This window comes from Rhinolophus ferrumequinum, chromosome 24 (genome assembly GCF_004115265.2).
Source record: "Rhinolophus ferrumequinum isolate MPI-CBG mRhiFer1 chromosome 24, mRhiFer1_v1.p, whole genome shotgun sequence".
In the NCBI taxonomy this organism is placed as follows: domain Eukaryota; kingdom Metazoa; phylum Chordata; class Mammalia; order Chiroptera; family Rhinolophidae; genus Rhinolophus; species Rhinolophus ferrumequinum.
The window spans coordinates 26,792,519-26,810,204 of NC_046307.1; the positions used below are offsets into that span (position 1 = coordinate 26,792,519).

At 39.8% G+C, this 17,686-nt stretch overlaps 1 protein-coding gene across 3 annotated transcripts in view; it reads left to right on the top strand.

Annotated features, from left to right (window-relative positions):
* The window catches only part of SGCD (sarcoglycan delta), an 832,261-nt gene that overhangs the window by 489,567 nt on the left and 325,008 nt on the right, over window positions 1–17,686 (top strand). For all 3 annotated transcript variants that reach the window (XM_033096288.1, XM_033096287.1, XM_033096286.1), the window contains one exon: window positions 9,591–9,779. In XM_033096288.1, coding sequence (XP_032952179.1) covers window positions 9,591–9,779 — 189 coding nt within the window. The remainder of the gene's footprint in view (window positions 1–9,590; window positions 9,780–17,686) is intronic.

Below are 17,686 nucleotides of genomic sequence, written 5' to 3' on the forward strand. Positions count from 1 at the left end.
CAAGACTAATGCCTTATATGGATGCCTGAATGAAAACAATCCTTGAAAGCAGATAGTTTTAAATCAGAGACCTCAAAATTAACATGGCTAATGGAAAACTGTTTATATGCCAAAACAATCCAAAATGACTCAGATTCCATAACAAACTCTAGAAACGGCAAGGAGCCTGTGAGGGAACTGCCTTCCACTATTTATGTGAACTGGTTACAATCATATACAATGACGAAATTCATGTTTACTTTTAAATGTATTGGAAATTTTCACGTGCCGCGTCATCACCAACAAACTCTAGCTCACTTGATTTGTAGCACTTGTCTTATTTCTAAATAAGATAATATAGTTATTCGTCTGGCTAATAACGTAATTCTTTACTCTCTACCATGACCTATAAGGTACAGCCCCACAGCCGCTCTCTACAAGCTCCACCCTTACCCTTTCTTCTGAGCTCGTTCAAAGCCAGCTCTGCCAGCCATTGTGCCTAACTTGACCATGCTCGTAAGGCCAAATACTTGTTGTGTCCTCTGCTGGAAAACTTGTTCCACCTCTACACCTCACCTTACTTGTCACTTGGTCAGAATGATCACCAGTGTGATCATGGAATCCTGTTTTCTTCCTGGCACCTAACTTTAGTTCTAATAGTTTCCTCCGTTTACTTGTTTATTGTCCATCTCTCCCATTAAACACAAGCTTGATGAAAGCAGAAATACAATCATATTCATATCCATTTGAAGACCTATGTATCTCCAGGATCCACTGTGGTACCTAGTACATGGCAGACGGGAAAAAAATTTTTTTCCGTTGAAAACATAGATCAAGACTGGGAATTTTCTGGAAGGCCCATTCTGTTTTGCCATGTTTCTTCCCCCACAATACATAACTGTACATAGTATTACACTCATTAGGACTCCCCTAAGTTCCCTTATAGAACAAGGTATTATGAAGCGTGGTGGGTGGAAGAGTCCAGCAAGCATTTGTGAAATGCTTCCCTGTTCTCAGCTCTACCCTAATAGTAGAGAAGACCATGGCCCGTAAAGTTTTACAGGCCCCAAAGAAAAATCACCAGGAAACTTGATGGCATTGACATGTCTTTAGAAGGTTACTGATTGCTTTTTAATCACCCCTCGAAACATAATGCATTCTCGCACAGCAGGTTGATAATGCAGATACTGTCACTGTTTTCCAGATATTTTATTTGGAAGGAAAACACTTGTTTGTCTCCTGAAGAAGAACCCTGCTGAAATAAAGCACTGAGTGCAGACAAAAAGTGATGGCTTCAAACAGTATGATTCTAGAATATGTATGCAGCCTCCCAACCTGAGCCCGCTGTGTATGTTTCTGCCCCAAGACCTTCCATCATTCTTGTATCAACTGATGCAATGTAGGAACGGGGAGAAGTATAAGATTCTCTAGTAGCTGGTTGGTACTGGCCAGATTTAGGAAGGGAAGCCAACATGGTATAAAATCTATGACCACTTGAGTCTGATCAGACGGGTTTCTGCATTAAGATGTCAAAGGCTTGTCAAAGAGGTGGGACTCATCACCTTGAAGCTCAGTGTCGTTAAACTAGGCATCGAATGCAGCTTCCTTAATTAGAGGAGCAGCAGCTGCAGGGGCCAGGGGACACTTAGGCTGGGCCTGTCTCAGGGATCCTTGTGACAACTTCACAGCAACCACGAGCTTTGTGCAAATCCCTCTGTGGCTCCTATGTCTGATGCTGGGCATTTCTGAGCCCATTGGGAAAGCTTGTCTAGGCATCAGACAGTCACAGCAGGGTTGCTGGTGGCTGCAGTGGCAGAAGGGAAACAAGGTCACGCAGCCTAAGAGGAGGTCCTTTCCAAGTCCAAGTCATCAAAGTGGATCTTCTCCTGGAGACGGTCACATTAAATTAGCACCAGGCCTAGATTCTAGAATGGTATGTGATTCCAGGTATGACGATTCAGAAGAGGTTATGGCTCTCAAAATCATGTTTTAATAATACGCCCACCCAGATCACTTTCCTTGGAAACCCTACATCTACTATATTTGGCAACTGTAATTAGCCCATTATTATAGGTGGTTATTATGTTATGACACTGCCTTGACTATTGGTATTATAGTTCCTTCTTATCTAGTGGCAAAGCAACAGAAAGTTTCACTATATTCATTCTTTGGTGAATATAATCCTATTCATTTTGTATGCAAGAAACAGATTATCTTTAAGTAACCTGAATTTGTTTATAAACAGGTGAACACTGAAAATAGCCTCATGAAAGAATACAGCCTAGTTAGAATACAGCCTGAAATCCTTTTGGATTTCAGCCTAGTTAACATGAGTATAATTGTGTGTATCTTTAGAAAGGGAGGCAAGTATAAGTTTTCATTCCTTTGTTTCTGATCTTATAGGTGTTTACTTATGGCTGGAGTATACACTTCGCTATTTAGCATTGGCTTTATTTTTATTCACTCATTGAACAAATGTATACTAAGATAGATAGATAGATAGATAGATAGATAGATAGATAGATAGATAGATAAACAGAATTACATACACACACACATTACATACATACCATTTACATACATACCATTACATACATACCATTTATATACATACCATTACATACATACCAATTACATACACATACCATTGTTGAGGTGCTATTGGTGTTGAAAGAAGTTTTAAATACTTAGAATTTATGAAATCTTTAGAGAAATTATATATATGACTGTAAAATATATTGTGTAACAATGTAAAATTGTTCCCAAAATCTGACGAAAAGTACTTCTGTCTTGTAATTCTCAAGAAAAAAGGTGAAGCTGAATACAGGGACTCCTTTTTAAAATTCGCATGCCGAATACACCCCCTCAAATGCAAGAAAGCTTCCTAGAGGGACATGTTAGATGGGTTGCAATTCATTTTGCTGAATTATTCAACTTTTGGGAGTGTTTTGAGGTATGATTGGTATAGAAAGAGGGGGAAAAATGATTGTTATAAACCATCAAACAAAAAATACTTATTCTGCCCCTACGTGGTTTAGGCATTGCTGCTATTATAAATCAGATTATCACTCCCTTGTTTCCAATCTGCCATAGGCTTTCACGGCCTTCTCAATAGCATCTGACTTTTCAATATGGCCTCCAAAGCCCAGCGTCATCTGACTCTAGCTAGCGTTTTCAGCTCACGCCCTTCTCCACTTCACTCACTGCAGCCAATCACACAGACTTTGCTCACACGGGGGCGTTTGCTTTCTTTCCTCTGCCTGGAACATTTTTTTATCCCAGCTTTCGCCTTGCTGTCTTTTTCTTATCCTTCAAGTCTCAGCTTAAATGTTACCTTCTCAGAGAGCTCTCTTTTGATGAGTCTGAAAAATACCTTCCATCCTGTGATGCTCTCTTTAACATCACCATATATACACACACACACACACACACACATATTTATGTATGTGTGTATATATATATAGTGTGTGTGTGTGTGTGTGTGTATATACATATACATATATATATATGTGTGTGTATATATATATATATTTCAGTGTAGGTACTGTTTCTTTGTGTTTCTTTATGCATGTACTGTTCATTGTTCCCCCACCACCTAGGCTGTGAGCATCATAAAGGCAAGGTAATTCTTTCTGTGGTATCTTGAAACCCTTCACACAGTATATGGAATTTGATCAATGATCAGTAATTATTTGATGAGGGAGTAGATGGACGAAAGACATTTAGACACATCCAGTCTGAGATGGGAACGGGTTAACATGGTAAGTTGAGTTGTATTCTCGTAGAAGCATAAAGTGCAAGTATGACACTGAGCATTGTCTCTGAGATGAGAGAGAGAACACTAACTCATATTGTGAAGCTGTTAGAAAGAAACAGAGGAGAATTTGGAAAGTCTGATAGTAATCAAAGATATCGAAAAGAAGCCCTGGGCCTGCAGTGTCCTGACTGCCAAAGAAGAAGGTGGGAGGGAGAAGTTGTCAAAGCATCAAGCTTCAGAAGGCCCAAGGAAAATGGACATTAAGAAAAGTACATTAAATTTTGATCAGGGACATTATGAGTGGTTTTTGAATGGGCCATGTCAGTAGATGGTTGAGATTATGAGATTCCGAGGATTTGCCAATGGGGAACCCTGGGCATCAATGAGAGTAAAGTTAGGTGACATGTAGAGAGGATAATAAAGGTAAGCTAAGTTTTTTTGTTTGTTTGTTTTTGTTTTAATATGGCAAAAAAGGTTTGTGCTCATTGAAAAACCAAGACACCAAAGACTGCAAAGAACATAATATACAATATACTGCTGAAAGAGGATGATGGAAATGAAAGATCCAGGGTAGCAATGCAGCGAAAATGTGAAAGGTAGCAAAGTACCGTGTTTCCCCGAAAATAAGACCTAGCCGGACAATCATCTCTAATGCATCTTTTGAAGCAAAAATTAATATAAGACCTGGTTTTATTTTACTATAAGACCCGGTCGTATATAACATAACATAACATAATATAATAATATAACATAATACAATTAATATAATTAATATAATATAATATTAATATAATATAATATAATATAACATAATATGTAAAACCGGGTCTTCTATTAATTTTTGCTCCAAAAAACGCAGTAGAGCTGATTGTCCGGCTAGGTCTTATTTTCGGGGAAACAGGGTATATATATTTAGGGCTAGGGGAGGAAGATGGGTGCTCTGGTGAGAACCAACACAACACGAGCGGAGGCAAACATGGACCAGGGATTCTTTTCTGTGTTGGATCTAAATCTCTGTCTTTGAAGCACGGTGCCTGGGCTATTATTATCAGAACCAATTTTGGTGCTTGTTAAAAATACAGATTTCTTAGATGCTCCCAGACTTATTAAATTAGAATCTTTTGATGTGAGGCCTCAAAATCTGCATTTCATCAAAATCCTGGAGGGTTTCTTATGTATTCAAAAGTCTGACGGTCACTCCCAGTTCCAGATCATTGTGCCTGCCATGGAGCTCAGCTGAGCAGTGATGTCTCAGGGTGGTGTTTTGGTGTGTGCTTCGGGTCCCTTCCAAGAGGGAGCAGGGGAGGATCAGGTTTCGTGAGGCCTGAAGCTTAAATATTATGTGGGGCTGTTTTAAGGAAAAACCAAAAGAATTAGAGGCACAAACCTACGTTAAAAACATGAATATGTATTTAGAATGAGAAAGAAAATTAAATTATTAATTTTAAAAGAAGGCATATCATAAAATCCAGAAAAATAATATTGTTAATAATTAACTATCTGACATACTTTTTCTACAGGTTTTGGTTGCACATCCTTTCATAGTCTCTTCATCTGACAGCTACTTGGCACTATTACTTGCTGTATAGACAATAGGAAGATAATTGTCTACTATGGCAATTTCAATAGAACTTAATTATTTTTTTTTACTGTAGATGCATAAAGAATGTAACTTTATATACAGGATACAGACACACAGTGCATATAACCTGCAAACACAAGAAGTCTGATTAATTTTATTTTCTGTGATTCCCATTAAAAAAAGAAAAAAATTGTGGAACATTTATAGTTATATATGCTGAATTGACTGTATTCATGACAGGAGAGAATTTCCATTTTGACTAGGTATCAGTGATTGTTGAATCATACATTTGAAATTTGATGATTATATATCTGATGATGAGAAACTAGTCCAACTAGCTTCTGGCTTCTCTATACCCACATGTTTCTGGTACTGGCCATTATAGGAGATGCTTACGTTGCAGTGTGTCTTTTGGTCCTGTGCCTCTGTGGCACCGTGCTTGGTGAGTTGGCACCAAGGGTGTAAGAACTGCTGAAAGACATTTCTACACCAGGAGAGTGAGCCATAATGTACCTCTACAGGGACATGTCTGCAAACCATAGAGATATATACCGCTGCACCCAAACTATGTGAACCCCCAATTTAACTTCCGGTTAGTTGGATCTCCAAAATGCATGTAAATCCTCCAAAGCCATCCAACATAAAGGGAAGCTGAAAAAGACAGGGTCTTAGCTAATTGCAATTAACACATCTAACTTAAGTGAGTTTTATAAAAAGTTATGACACTGTTAATGTATTGCTATGGCCCTTCTTAGGGCTGAGGAAGGGGCCTGGACAGTGGAGGACCTGAAACTTCATCTTCATTCCCTGGACAGCAAACTTCTCTGGGGAAGAATCAAAAAGGAACGCAGATTGGAGATTGTATTTCCTCTTACGTTTTTATCATTTCAACATGTTTTGATTTTTTACTAGAAAAATTAATGAACTCAGCATATCTTAATTTTCTCTTTCTGGGCAGAATTATTGACAACAGATGTATCCATTACAATATGTTCAGTTGACAAGGCTTCCTCATGTAATCATTCATACAAAATTGCTTACTCCCTTCCCTGTTCCTTATTTATTGATCGATCAAATGATCAATCTATCAGTCTATCTTTTTTTAATTACAAAGGCACAGATTGGAGTTATTTTGTGTCATTCGGCTGAGCAAAGTAGGCAGGGTGTATGGTGGAGATACAGGAGCCCTCATGACATGCAAAATATGCCACTGCACCAGGCATCAGAGGATCTGAGTTCTGATCCCCCTCAGATTCTAATTTCCTGTGTGACTTGAAAAGAGAGTTACTTCCCCTTCTGGGCTTTGAGCAACTCAGCTAGTCAGTAACCTTGTGTGGTTTCTGGGAGTATGAGGACAAAGTCATTGGTTCCTAGGAATATACGTGTTCTGCAGAGGTGTCTCAAGGGTAGTCAAGCCCTCACTCTTGCTTTAAGCAGAGCTCTGCTTTCTTGCTATTTTATATGCTAGAGTTTGTCTCAAAATATTTGTCTTGAAATGGTTGTACTATGAAAAAAGAGGATGAAGACCATTTTTGAGATAAGTTTTTCCAAATTCTTGAAGTGGCCTGGGAAGCTTTTTAACTGTTCTAATTCCATCGTAGAGCTCAGAATTTACACGTGAATTTGCATGTGTTAAATTTCTTTTGGATTCTGCTGCATTGAGAGACGTTATTCTAGACTAGTGATATGCAACCTTGTTTACACTTTAGGATTATCTGGGGAGCTTTTAAACATGCTGAATCCTGGGTCCTACCCTTGTAGCTTATTTAATTGACTTGCATGTAGATGTTTTGGAGAACTTCATAGGTGCCTCTGATGTGTGTCAGGATTGAGCAGCCTGAGTAAAGATAATCCCTGAATTCTGGCAAGTTTTAACAATCTATGTATGAAAAAAAATTATGTGTGATAGTCATCTCCCCAGCCTCTTATAAATATTTATTGAACATGTCATTGCTGTTTTATAACTAAGTTATGTAATCCTCCATTGGTTAGGACAAATGTCAGACAAAAGGCAATTGGTGTGGTAGCAATACGTGTATCTCTCATTTGTACCCTCATGTGTAAGAATTTCTCACTGTTCATCATACCTATAAGAGTCAAAGACTTTCATTCTTGTCCTTGCCCTAGCCACGCACAAGTGGGTAAGCTCTAGTCTTAGGTCACCCATAAAATTAGAATCAAAGGACATTTCAGATATGATTCTAAGATTCTGTGATAATTTTCTCAATTTACGGAATATGATTTAATGGAAAATAAAGGCCTAACTTCCTTCAGACTTATAAGACATTTTTTCCCCTTCTTATTGATATTTGTAAAAAGACCAGTGAGCCATGACTTTCTGGTGTCCCCATGTTGTTACAACACAGCCCTGATCCGCAGGCTTGTAAGGAGCTGAGTAATAAAATAGAGATTTTCTTAGAGCATAAGCCTAACCGGTTGGTTGGGAACTCAGTGCTTTGGGAGCCCGAAGTGGAAATTTGCAAAGATACAAGCAAGAACTTCCCAATGGTGTTTGGCTTGGACTTTTGTGCACCCCCTATATGGCAGCAGATTTCATAGTGGAGGGGAAATCATTCATTTAGTCGTCAGTTATGCACTTACTTTTATTTTCATTTATTCATTCCACACACATATATTTAAAGATATACTCGTATTAGGGTTGTGTTCAGAATGAGACAGATGGCATGCAGACCTTTATTGAGCATTTCAGTTGACCATAGTAAGGATTCACTTGTTTTTTCAAGTGAAATTCCACTGATGCCTGAAGGCCGTGAGTTCTCTGGGGGTGGGGGTGGGAGATTTTTACGTTGTATGCATACATTTTAATGATTATCTGAAAACCATAAAGTAATCATTCTGAATCATCTGGAAGATGACCTGATAACCAAGGATGTAAATGTAGGGCCCACATTTTGTTTATCACCATGGTCACTTTGGCACCACCTGTCACTAATGCAATTGCTGTTGAGTAAGATGAAAATAAACAGAGGCAGACTTCATTCTTCAGGAATGAAGTATGCTTACTTACATGAGGGCCAAATGAAGTAAAAATCCCCCAAAATGGTTGTGCAGTCATGTGAATGGAGAAAATCAGTAGGGGCCCTGTTGTCACATGGTTCGTGGCAGAGTAGGGATGATGTACGGGGGTGATGATGAGCTAAAGCCCTTGGTACCACGTTATGCAGTTTAGTTTCAGCAAATCATCATCATCCTTGTACAGAGTCAGTTATTTCCTATTTTTAATGACACATGTTGGTAGCGTTGTTTGTATTTAATTTTAAAATTTGTTTTGGTTTTAGTATTTTATATAAGTGATAAGCTTACTTTGATGCATGTCGGTACCTAATTATAATAGTAGTGCTGGTATAAAGATAGCTTTTGTCCACAGCAGGGGTTTCAGAAAGCTTCCTTACTTTAAAGGGAGTTGGTATATTACTTAATATTGACAAATATTTTTCTAACTTTATCTCACTCTACTATAATCACTGTTTAACTAACTCAGTCCTCCCATTAGGCTGCAAGCCCCCAGAATGCATGTCCATACCTTACTTGACTTTGAACCTCCTTTATGTTTATTTAATAAATGAGTTGATTGATGACAATTAGAATTGTCTGACCCTTAAGGACTAACTTTAAGGGTAGTGAGTTCTCTGTCACGGGAAGCATTTAAGCACACGCTATCACTTGTTGAAGATTCTTGGGTCAAGTGAGGCTTAATCTGTGTGCTCATCAGCATCCCTTGGAACTCGGGAATAGCGGGAAGATCCAAATTGTCACTTTTGCCACTGACTTTCTGGCATTGCAGAATAATTGCACTCGAGGTAGTTACCCCCCAAACAAGTTGCCCAAATAATATCATTATACCACCACAGTGATCTGCTGGGGTTAAATTGTTTTCTCAGACGAAGTCTAAATTTTACCCTCAGGACTTGGATAGGACTTTGAGTGACTCCCTCACAAAGATGTTGGATTCTAAGAGACATTTGGAAAATGACTTCCTTGGAGTCCCTTGCCTCCCATGACGTGTGGATGTGGACGTCCTGGCACACCTCATGAGAGATGGTTGCATAAAAAGAGGGCGGACGCAAGCATCCCCAAGAGCCTCTCTTGTCCAGAGGAAAGAGAGTGTTAGAGTTGTCGGGAAGGTGGAAAGGTACAGGCCGCAGCCGCCAGCCATATCTCTTCATCAGTTGATGATTTTCCTTTCTTTTTCCTCAGCAGTTTCCTCAGCAGTTTAATGTGAGTGCTTCTCTCTCACCTCCTTTATTTCAGATGCCTCAGGAACAGTACACACACCACCGGAGCACCGTGCCCAGCTCCGAGGGGCCACAGGTGTACAAAGTGGGGATTTATGGCTGGCGGAAACGATGCCTGTATTTCTTTGTCCTGCTCCTGATGATTTTAATACTGGTGAACTTGGCCATGACGATCTGGATTCTCAAAGTCATGAACTTCACAATTGTAAGTAAAACCACACAAGTTTCTTTAGCTCTCTTTTGGGGGAAGGGGAAAGGTGGGGCAAGGAGGAAGGTGGAAAAGTGGTGGCAGTGCGATTCAAAATAGCCAGCAACCGGGTGTTTTGGTTAAAAAAAAAAAAATCTTTGCAGGTTACCTGTAGGCTGGACTTCTAGCTAATCTCAATTCCTCGGAGGCTAGTCATCCAATTTAGAGGCATTCCCTCCTTTACGATCTCCTGTATGCTTTCTCTCCATTTTGATAGCTGTGTTCTGTATCCTGTAGTTTACAAGCACTTTAAGTGAATAATGCCGGAGGAAATATGGGAGAAATTCAAAGTATAAAGTTTTCCTACATTTTAGTAGTGATTATGAAAGGTTTTGTGAGGTAGGACCTTGAAATATCTCAGTAAAATTAGACTTTGGGGATTATCTAAGAATTGTAACTGTTTATTTATACCTGGTAGCTCATGACTATGGTTAATTGGGAGTCTCCTTGATATTTTTTTGGTGGGTGGGGAGGAGGGTATTCTCTTTGTCACTACCTGGGTAAAATGGAAATAAGAGGAGCTTAGCCATGTTTCATTTTTTTAGGAATTTGTGTTTATGCTTCTTTGAAGAAATTTTTGCTATTGATACTTAGGGCCATTATACTGATTGACTATTTGCTTGTTGGAATTCAAATGAAAAGAAAATCCTGACAAAATTATTTCTAGAGTTATTCTAAGGTTGTTTTTCCAAAGGATTTCCTTTGCCATTCTACCAATATAAGTAATTTAACTTCTTAGGTCATAAAGAACCTGATGTCAAAAGTAAGTAGTTAAATTAGCAATAAAATAAATCCTCTTTGATAAAGATAAGTGACCTTAACACAAGTAACAGGAAGGTTTTCAGGTGGCAGTCTGCAATAGGATAGTGGATGTTTGCCTTTTCTGAATTTTAAAGTTCGTTTTTATCTTCAACACTATGCATAGTCGCACTTCCTTGCCTTGCCTGGGCAGTGTCTTCTGCTTGGGCTGCTTTTCTTCATCTTCTCTGCCTGGCAAAACCTTTTCTGCTGTTCTTGTAGCTCCTTTTATGTATCTATTATTATACTTCACACTTCCGATAATAATTTTTACATGCGTTTTCCATGCTGACTGAACGTTAGGAAGAGCAAGGCTCCATCTTTTCTTCGTGTGCCTTCATTCAGCACTAATGGGAGGAGCTATTGGTGCTTCATCAGGACTTAATTAGGATGCCAGGATGAGCGACACTGCTCCAGGCATCAGAATGGCTCACTTATTAATACTTGTAGTTAAAGCTAAGAAACTAATCAAAAAATTACCTTGATTTTACAGATGTCTTTCTTGAGGTGGAAAATAGTTCCATTCTTTGAAAAATACAGAAAGTCTCTGGTACCACAACATTACATTTGGAGAAAGCTACAGGTCAATTTCCATGGGATTTTAGGGTCCACCGTAATATGCTCTAGACAATTGGAACACCTTAACTTCTGTTTCTGAATTAGACCCTGTAGACACTTTTTGAACTTGAACTTACTTTACAAACAGAATTCAGAGAAGTGTTATAAACAGGTAAGAGAGATGTGATCAGATGTGTAGTCCAGATGCTTGCACAGGTGAGAATGCAATATAATGGGGAAATTTCTCAGAGTTTAGAACTCTCAAGGGTGTTCTGCCTCCATCTGGTCTGAAAGTGACCACAATTGCAGTTTGTTGATATGCATGGTCTGTAATGTTTTTATTTTGTATTTCACAAACTTGTAAAATGGAAAAACCTCTACATTGCAATATTAAATTGGGGAAGACTGAAGCTAGGGTAGTAGAATGGAGAATAATGATTGAAAATACATTTAAAAGATGGAATTGACACATCTAATCAGCAACTGGTTGGATATAGGAGTTGGGGGATTGGAAGATATTCTGGAATACTCCCAGGATCTGGCTGGTGTGATGGTTGGATTGTGGGGCCCAAAAAGCAATGTAGAGTTTGTTACCTTCCCACTGGAACTTAGCTGAAACTCCTGTATCCCCTTACCCTATTTGGGTCTATTTTTGTTATTTTTACCTAGTTTGGCCTGAAGTTAATTTATAAAACCTGCAAGATGTAGGGGTGAGTGTGGTGAGTATGAACTCAAACCTTGATGACTGTCATATTACGCAAATATGGCTTCTAGAGGGTGTTGTATCTGGCAAGCCTAATAATGAGAGGTATATGCAAGTATGTATTGAGTGACAATTCATTCGGAGTGTGTGTGAGCTTAGGGAGCAATAGGACATTAAGGTAATCAGCTATAGGAAATAGGCTATTGCCCATAGTTAACTAAATTGATTGCTGAAATTGAGAGTTCGTAAAGCTTTACCAAACTAAGTATGTACTGAGGGGAGAATCATGCCATTATTAGCCATAATTGGTGCTTTATAACAGTGATGCATTTGAGCAAATAGAGAGCTGAAGTGTCAGAAAATCAGTCTTTCCCTGCAAGTTCAAAGCATATTTTTTCCCATCAACCACAGTATAAAATATATTCTTTTGGAATTATAATTCTACTCCACAAATAATTTACTGACAGTGAAGATCTTGAAAATGAATGAGATATTCACCAGTGTTATAGTGGAGAATGTGGGGGTGAAAGAGCAAAGGAAATCAAAGAGATGGCAGTTAAGCCTTTTATGCAGGGGGTTGAAATATTGTCAATAGGAAGGAGTGATTATTTTGTACACCTGGAATATTGACTGATTTGGGATTTGGGGAAGCTCACACTATAATCAAACCCTGTGAGTAATAATGAACTAAGAAAATGATGTCATCTGAAAGGGTTTCTGAGGACTTGGCAATTTGTCCAAGATTGGATATCCAGAATTTACTGTGTTGTCAAGGTTTGCTTTCGGTGCCATCCCCAAGGAGATATGCTGGAGGAGTCCTTCCTTGATAGCAGTCTGGACGAACATCTGACCAAGTTTTCTTTGCCCCAGATGTAAATCAGAAGAGAAATGGTGTTGCTCTTGGCAGAATATCCTGGTGTTCGTTACTAGGCAGGACTGCAAGTTTACACTTTTCTCGGTTTTTCCTATATGGAGGAGTGTGTATGGTTTACCTGTACTGTGAACACCCATAAGGCAACCTACCCTCATTTATCATACACTGTGCTATAAAAGGGTACTAATATTTATTAAGTGTCTGTTTTGTGCTTCACTGTGCTTGGCATTTAAAATATCTCATTTTAAAAACTGCTAGAAATTAGAGATTATTACCTCCATTTTAGTAAAAGAAAACCAAGGCTGAGGTTTGAGAAGTTAACTGACTTGCTGAAAGACAAGTGAAAGAACCGGTGCTGGACTTCAAAGCCCAACTTTTCCTATTACACTGGACCCCTCCCTTCTAATTGCTATGATGAGCTACAAAAATGCTGAAGCTGGCAAAATGGTTCATTATCTTTGTTGCCATCCAGTCATAAATTTCTCTCCCATCCGAGGTATATCCCCGGATGTTTTCTGCCTAGAGAAGTTTCCTGGTAGTTCTGAATGTTCAGTGCTTATCTCACTTCTCTTTACACTGTAGCTGATGACACTCTCCCTCCACGGTGTCCACTTTCTGTTTTATGCCCTTCCAGTATTAATGTAAACAATTAACATAAAATTACGAGTATAATAATGCCTGTGTCCTCAGCTGGTGTGAAGAGTCAGTGAGTTAATTCGTGTTAAGCATTTATAGCAGCCTGTGACCCATAGGAAGACTCGATTTCAACAGAAAGTCATGAGCGACCCTGCACTACCAGGTAGTGGTTAAGGGCTCAGACTCTGGAGACAGATGCTCTCGGTACAAATTTGCATTCTGCTACTTATTTTGGAATTTTCTTAACCTCTCTGTGCTGCCTTTTTCTGGGAGTAATAGCAATACCTACCTGTCATAGGATGGTTGTGAAGAATAAATGGGGAGATGGATGTAAAGTGCTTAGAATGGAGCTTTGGCACATAGTAGGTGCTTTATGTGAGTGTTTTCTACCATCGTTGTCACCATTTATTGAAGGCTCATGTTGTGCCATGCACCATGCTGTTGCAATTAAGAAGTGTTATCTAACGTATCCCTCAGCAGGTAGGTACTATTACGATTCCACCTTTACAAGGCAGTAGAGAGGCTTGATAACTTGGTTGGTGATCCCACAGCTCCGCGTGGCAGAGAAGAGATTTGAATCCAAGCAGTGTGGCTCTGGAGCCTGGGCTGTTAGCCAGTGTGCTATATTGTGGGCCAGTGCTGAAAGCCCTAGCATGAGTGTCAGGGGACTGGGCGTCTAGCCAGCCAGGAACTACCGCCCCTTGTTCCTCTGGGGTTCGGTGTAGAAATGAGTGTGTTGACTTCGGTGTCCTTTAAGACTGTTGGAGCGCTATGATTTTCTCTTTTGGGCTTTGCCTTGATTGTGTGAGGTCTCACTCTGTCCAGGGCTGCTTCTTCTGCCAGTGCATTCTAGGAGCCTAGGCCAAAGTGCTTGACCTCCACGACCTCTCAGAAGGCTGCGTCATTGATCATCTACACTATTATTTAGCACAAGTGGCTAAGTGGCAAATCTTAAGAGGCATGGTAATTTAAGAGGTAAGACCTCTTAGCCCAGTGAAGGTGATATAATTCCTTGTTAGATGAAATAGGAACCTTAGGAATTACTTCGTCGGACAGCCTCCTTTTGCAGGTGATTGAACCAAAGTAGAGAGTGTGAGGTTGCCTGACCCAGCTTCAGCACACCCGTCACACCGGGAACTTCTCAGGGATGGGGATCGTGTTCTCTTCATCTTTGTAGCCCCAGCCTAGTGCCTGGTATACAGTCAACTTTCACTATGTGTTTGCTAATTGTCAGTTGCCTTTGTGCAGACCACATCCATGAGATGATGCCTGTCAAGTACCTGGTCAGTGCCAGGTGCATGGTAGGTCCTCAATACAGTATAGCTACCGATACCTGTGCATAATAGCTCTCCTGACTTCTGTTTTCTTCTCCCTTCATCAAAAATTATAATAATTCAAACCATTGTATTTTTGATTATGTAAGAAATGAATGTCCACTTGTGTAATAAAAACTTCTACAGAACTTACTTTCTAATCCTCCCGTATAATCCTCACAAAAACCCTATAAGGTAGGCACCACTATTATACTCTACAGATGGGGAAGCAGAGACTCCGAGAAGTGCAGTCACTGGCCCAAGGTCACGCTGTCAGTGAGCGATGAAACTGAGATCGGGTCACGGGGAGTCGGCTCTAGTGCCCAGTCTCTTAATCAGTACCCTATGCTGCCCATTTTCCCAGTGCTATTTTTCATGAAGACAAATTGGATTTGTTCAGTGCAATGTCTGAAACATGATTTATTTACGCTAAAGTAAGATAAAGATCCACTGAGGGTCAGAGGAAGGCATTCTAATACTTGTAAATTGGACACATTGTAAAACAGTAAAAGCCAGAGAGAATGGCCAGTGTGTTCCATAACTCAGAACGCTGACATATCTTCTGCTTGGGGAAGGCTCAAGGAATTGTGACCCAGTCAAACTAACTGAAGTAGAGAGGAGTAAAGGTACCCATGCCACGGGAGGGTGCATGGGTGCATGAGTCCATGGGTGGGCCTCACAGCAGTGAGACCCAGAGCACTGTCAGGAAGCAGAGGCCCTCTGGGGATGTCTACCCTCTGGCTTTCCTGGACCACGTGATACCCATTGATCTTGCCTGGAACATTCTCTTCTGTTTGTAGGCCCGGTACCCTCTACCCTTGCTGTGCTACTGATTAACTCACCGTGTTTATTCAGGTGTTCTGCCTCCTTGGAACTTTAGCATGCATCTGCCTTTGACCTTCTCTGTAGGATGACCTTTCCATTTCAGCTCCCACTTCTACTGGCTCTTGTTGTTGGTCCCCGGCTCTTGTTGTTACCCAGGTGAAATCCCAGAGAGGGAGCTGCTCTGGTCTGCTCAGCAGACTTTGCACTTCACATTGTAGCTTGCTTGCTTGCCCATAGATCCAGGGAGATACCCCATCAGCTGTGGCCTGGGGGGACAGGGCCGTATGGTTCTCAGAGTCCTTTTTCTTAAGCAGCCAGGCCAGGACTTTCCTCCATTAAGAGGTCAGAATTCACTCGAAAATAGTATCTACATTTGATTTTCTATAAACATTACCCTTTGTAAGCTTTTATCTTCTCATTTATTCTCCCAAGTCCCCCCAGGTTAAGCTGACATTTTGTGTTTTGCTGTACCTAGTGTCATGGGGATGCCGGGGTTGGGGGGGCATGTATGTCCTGCATTTATTATTTTCCTGGCTGTTTCTCCAAGTAGGCTGTGAGCTCCAGAAGACAGTAACCTAAACCTATTCATCTGTGTATCTACAGCTTTAAGCACCTTGGTAATTAGCACATCGTAGATACTTAGAATGTTTATTGAATAAATGAATGAGAAAAAATATGAATCGGCAGTCACTTTAAAATGTGTAAAGATGGGTGAACAGAGCTTTATATTACTCTTAAAATGAAATGTGAGTTGATGTATTAAGGTAGACAGACCATAAATAAGATGAGTGCTTGAATTTGATTATAAAAAGGTATTTTTAAAACAGAGACTCCCTCCTGTGCGTCAACTACCTGCTACATTTTAATTACATGAGAAGAGAAGGGTAATAATGGAGTGTGAAATAGAACAGAAGCAGGAAACGTCATCATGCTTAATACAGATTTGCTCAGTAAATGAGAGAAAATGATACTTTTTGGCTTCAGTTATACTTGTCATTTAATGCCATTAATAAATATATTGTGAGTGAGAGTACATTTCAGCACAGATGCCAGCTTCGCTTAGAACTGTGGAGAACATCGTGTTTTCATCTCTCCGCTTTGACTCTTGTGGGTACTTTCCAACTATTAGCTCGCATTCATCAACCTGAAAAATTGCCAAAATGTTATTCTTTAAGGTGGCATGAAAATTGTACTGCAGAAAAACAAAAGACAAAAATTGATTCTGTTCCATGAGCAATCCTGGGATGTGGCTCTGTAATGTCCTATTTGTTTCGAAGCTAATTGTGTTTTATACTTTATATGAATGCAAATCATCGAGGATGATTTTGGCCATTATAATTGTTGCAAAATACTATAAACCAAGCGTGCTACAAATTTATACAATTGATTGGGCAAATTTGCTTCAGTTCATTCGGTATTTCTTCAGTGCATTGTACTAAAGATTATAATAAATAAAATTCTATACTTTAATAGATCATCATTTACTAGGAAGAAAAACCATATAATTTTAGTGTGTTCCAAAAAGGACAAATATTTTAAGTGGGTATGAAGAAGAAATTAGCTAAAGCCAAAAGGCACTGGAAGACTTCTTGAGTCGTAAAGGATGGATTAGACCTTTTGAGTGGTGTTTAAAGCAGAGCAAGCACCATGATTGTAGCCTGAAAGTGGTTGAGTTAAACTTGGTTGCAAAAGCCTCAGACACCTCTGTTCCAGTACTGAAAGCTCAGGCCTTTGGGGAGAAAGGAAGTGTGGGGGGTGGGGGAGAAGGGGAGCTGACACTGGTAAAGTTAAACAGGATGCAAAATTATACTCCGGAGAGGTCAAACTGAGAAGTTGGAGATCCAATTATAAACAAATCACTGTGCATCTCCAGCCTATTATTTGGATCATGTTCATGACCTTTGCCACAATTATACTAATTTTCATACACTCAAAATTCATTTTTTATGTGTCTGAAATTGAAGAAAATAATGTCAGAAAATCTCCCTGGAAATAATCGCTGTCTTCATAACATTACACATAGCTGCTCACACTGGGAATTTTTAGATCTAATCTGTCATGCAGTTGTGAACTGAGTGACTGTCGGAAATCGGAGGTAAGTTGTGACCACGTCTTGGAGCTCTGTTCCCCCTCACCGAGTCATTAAGCAGTGGTAGGA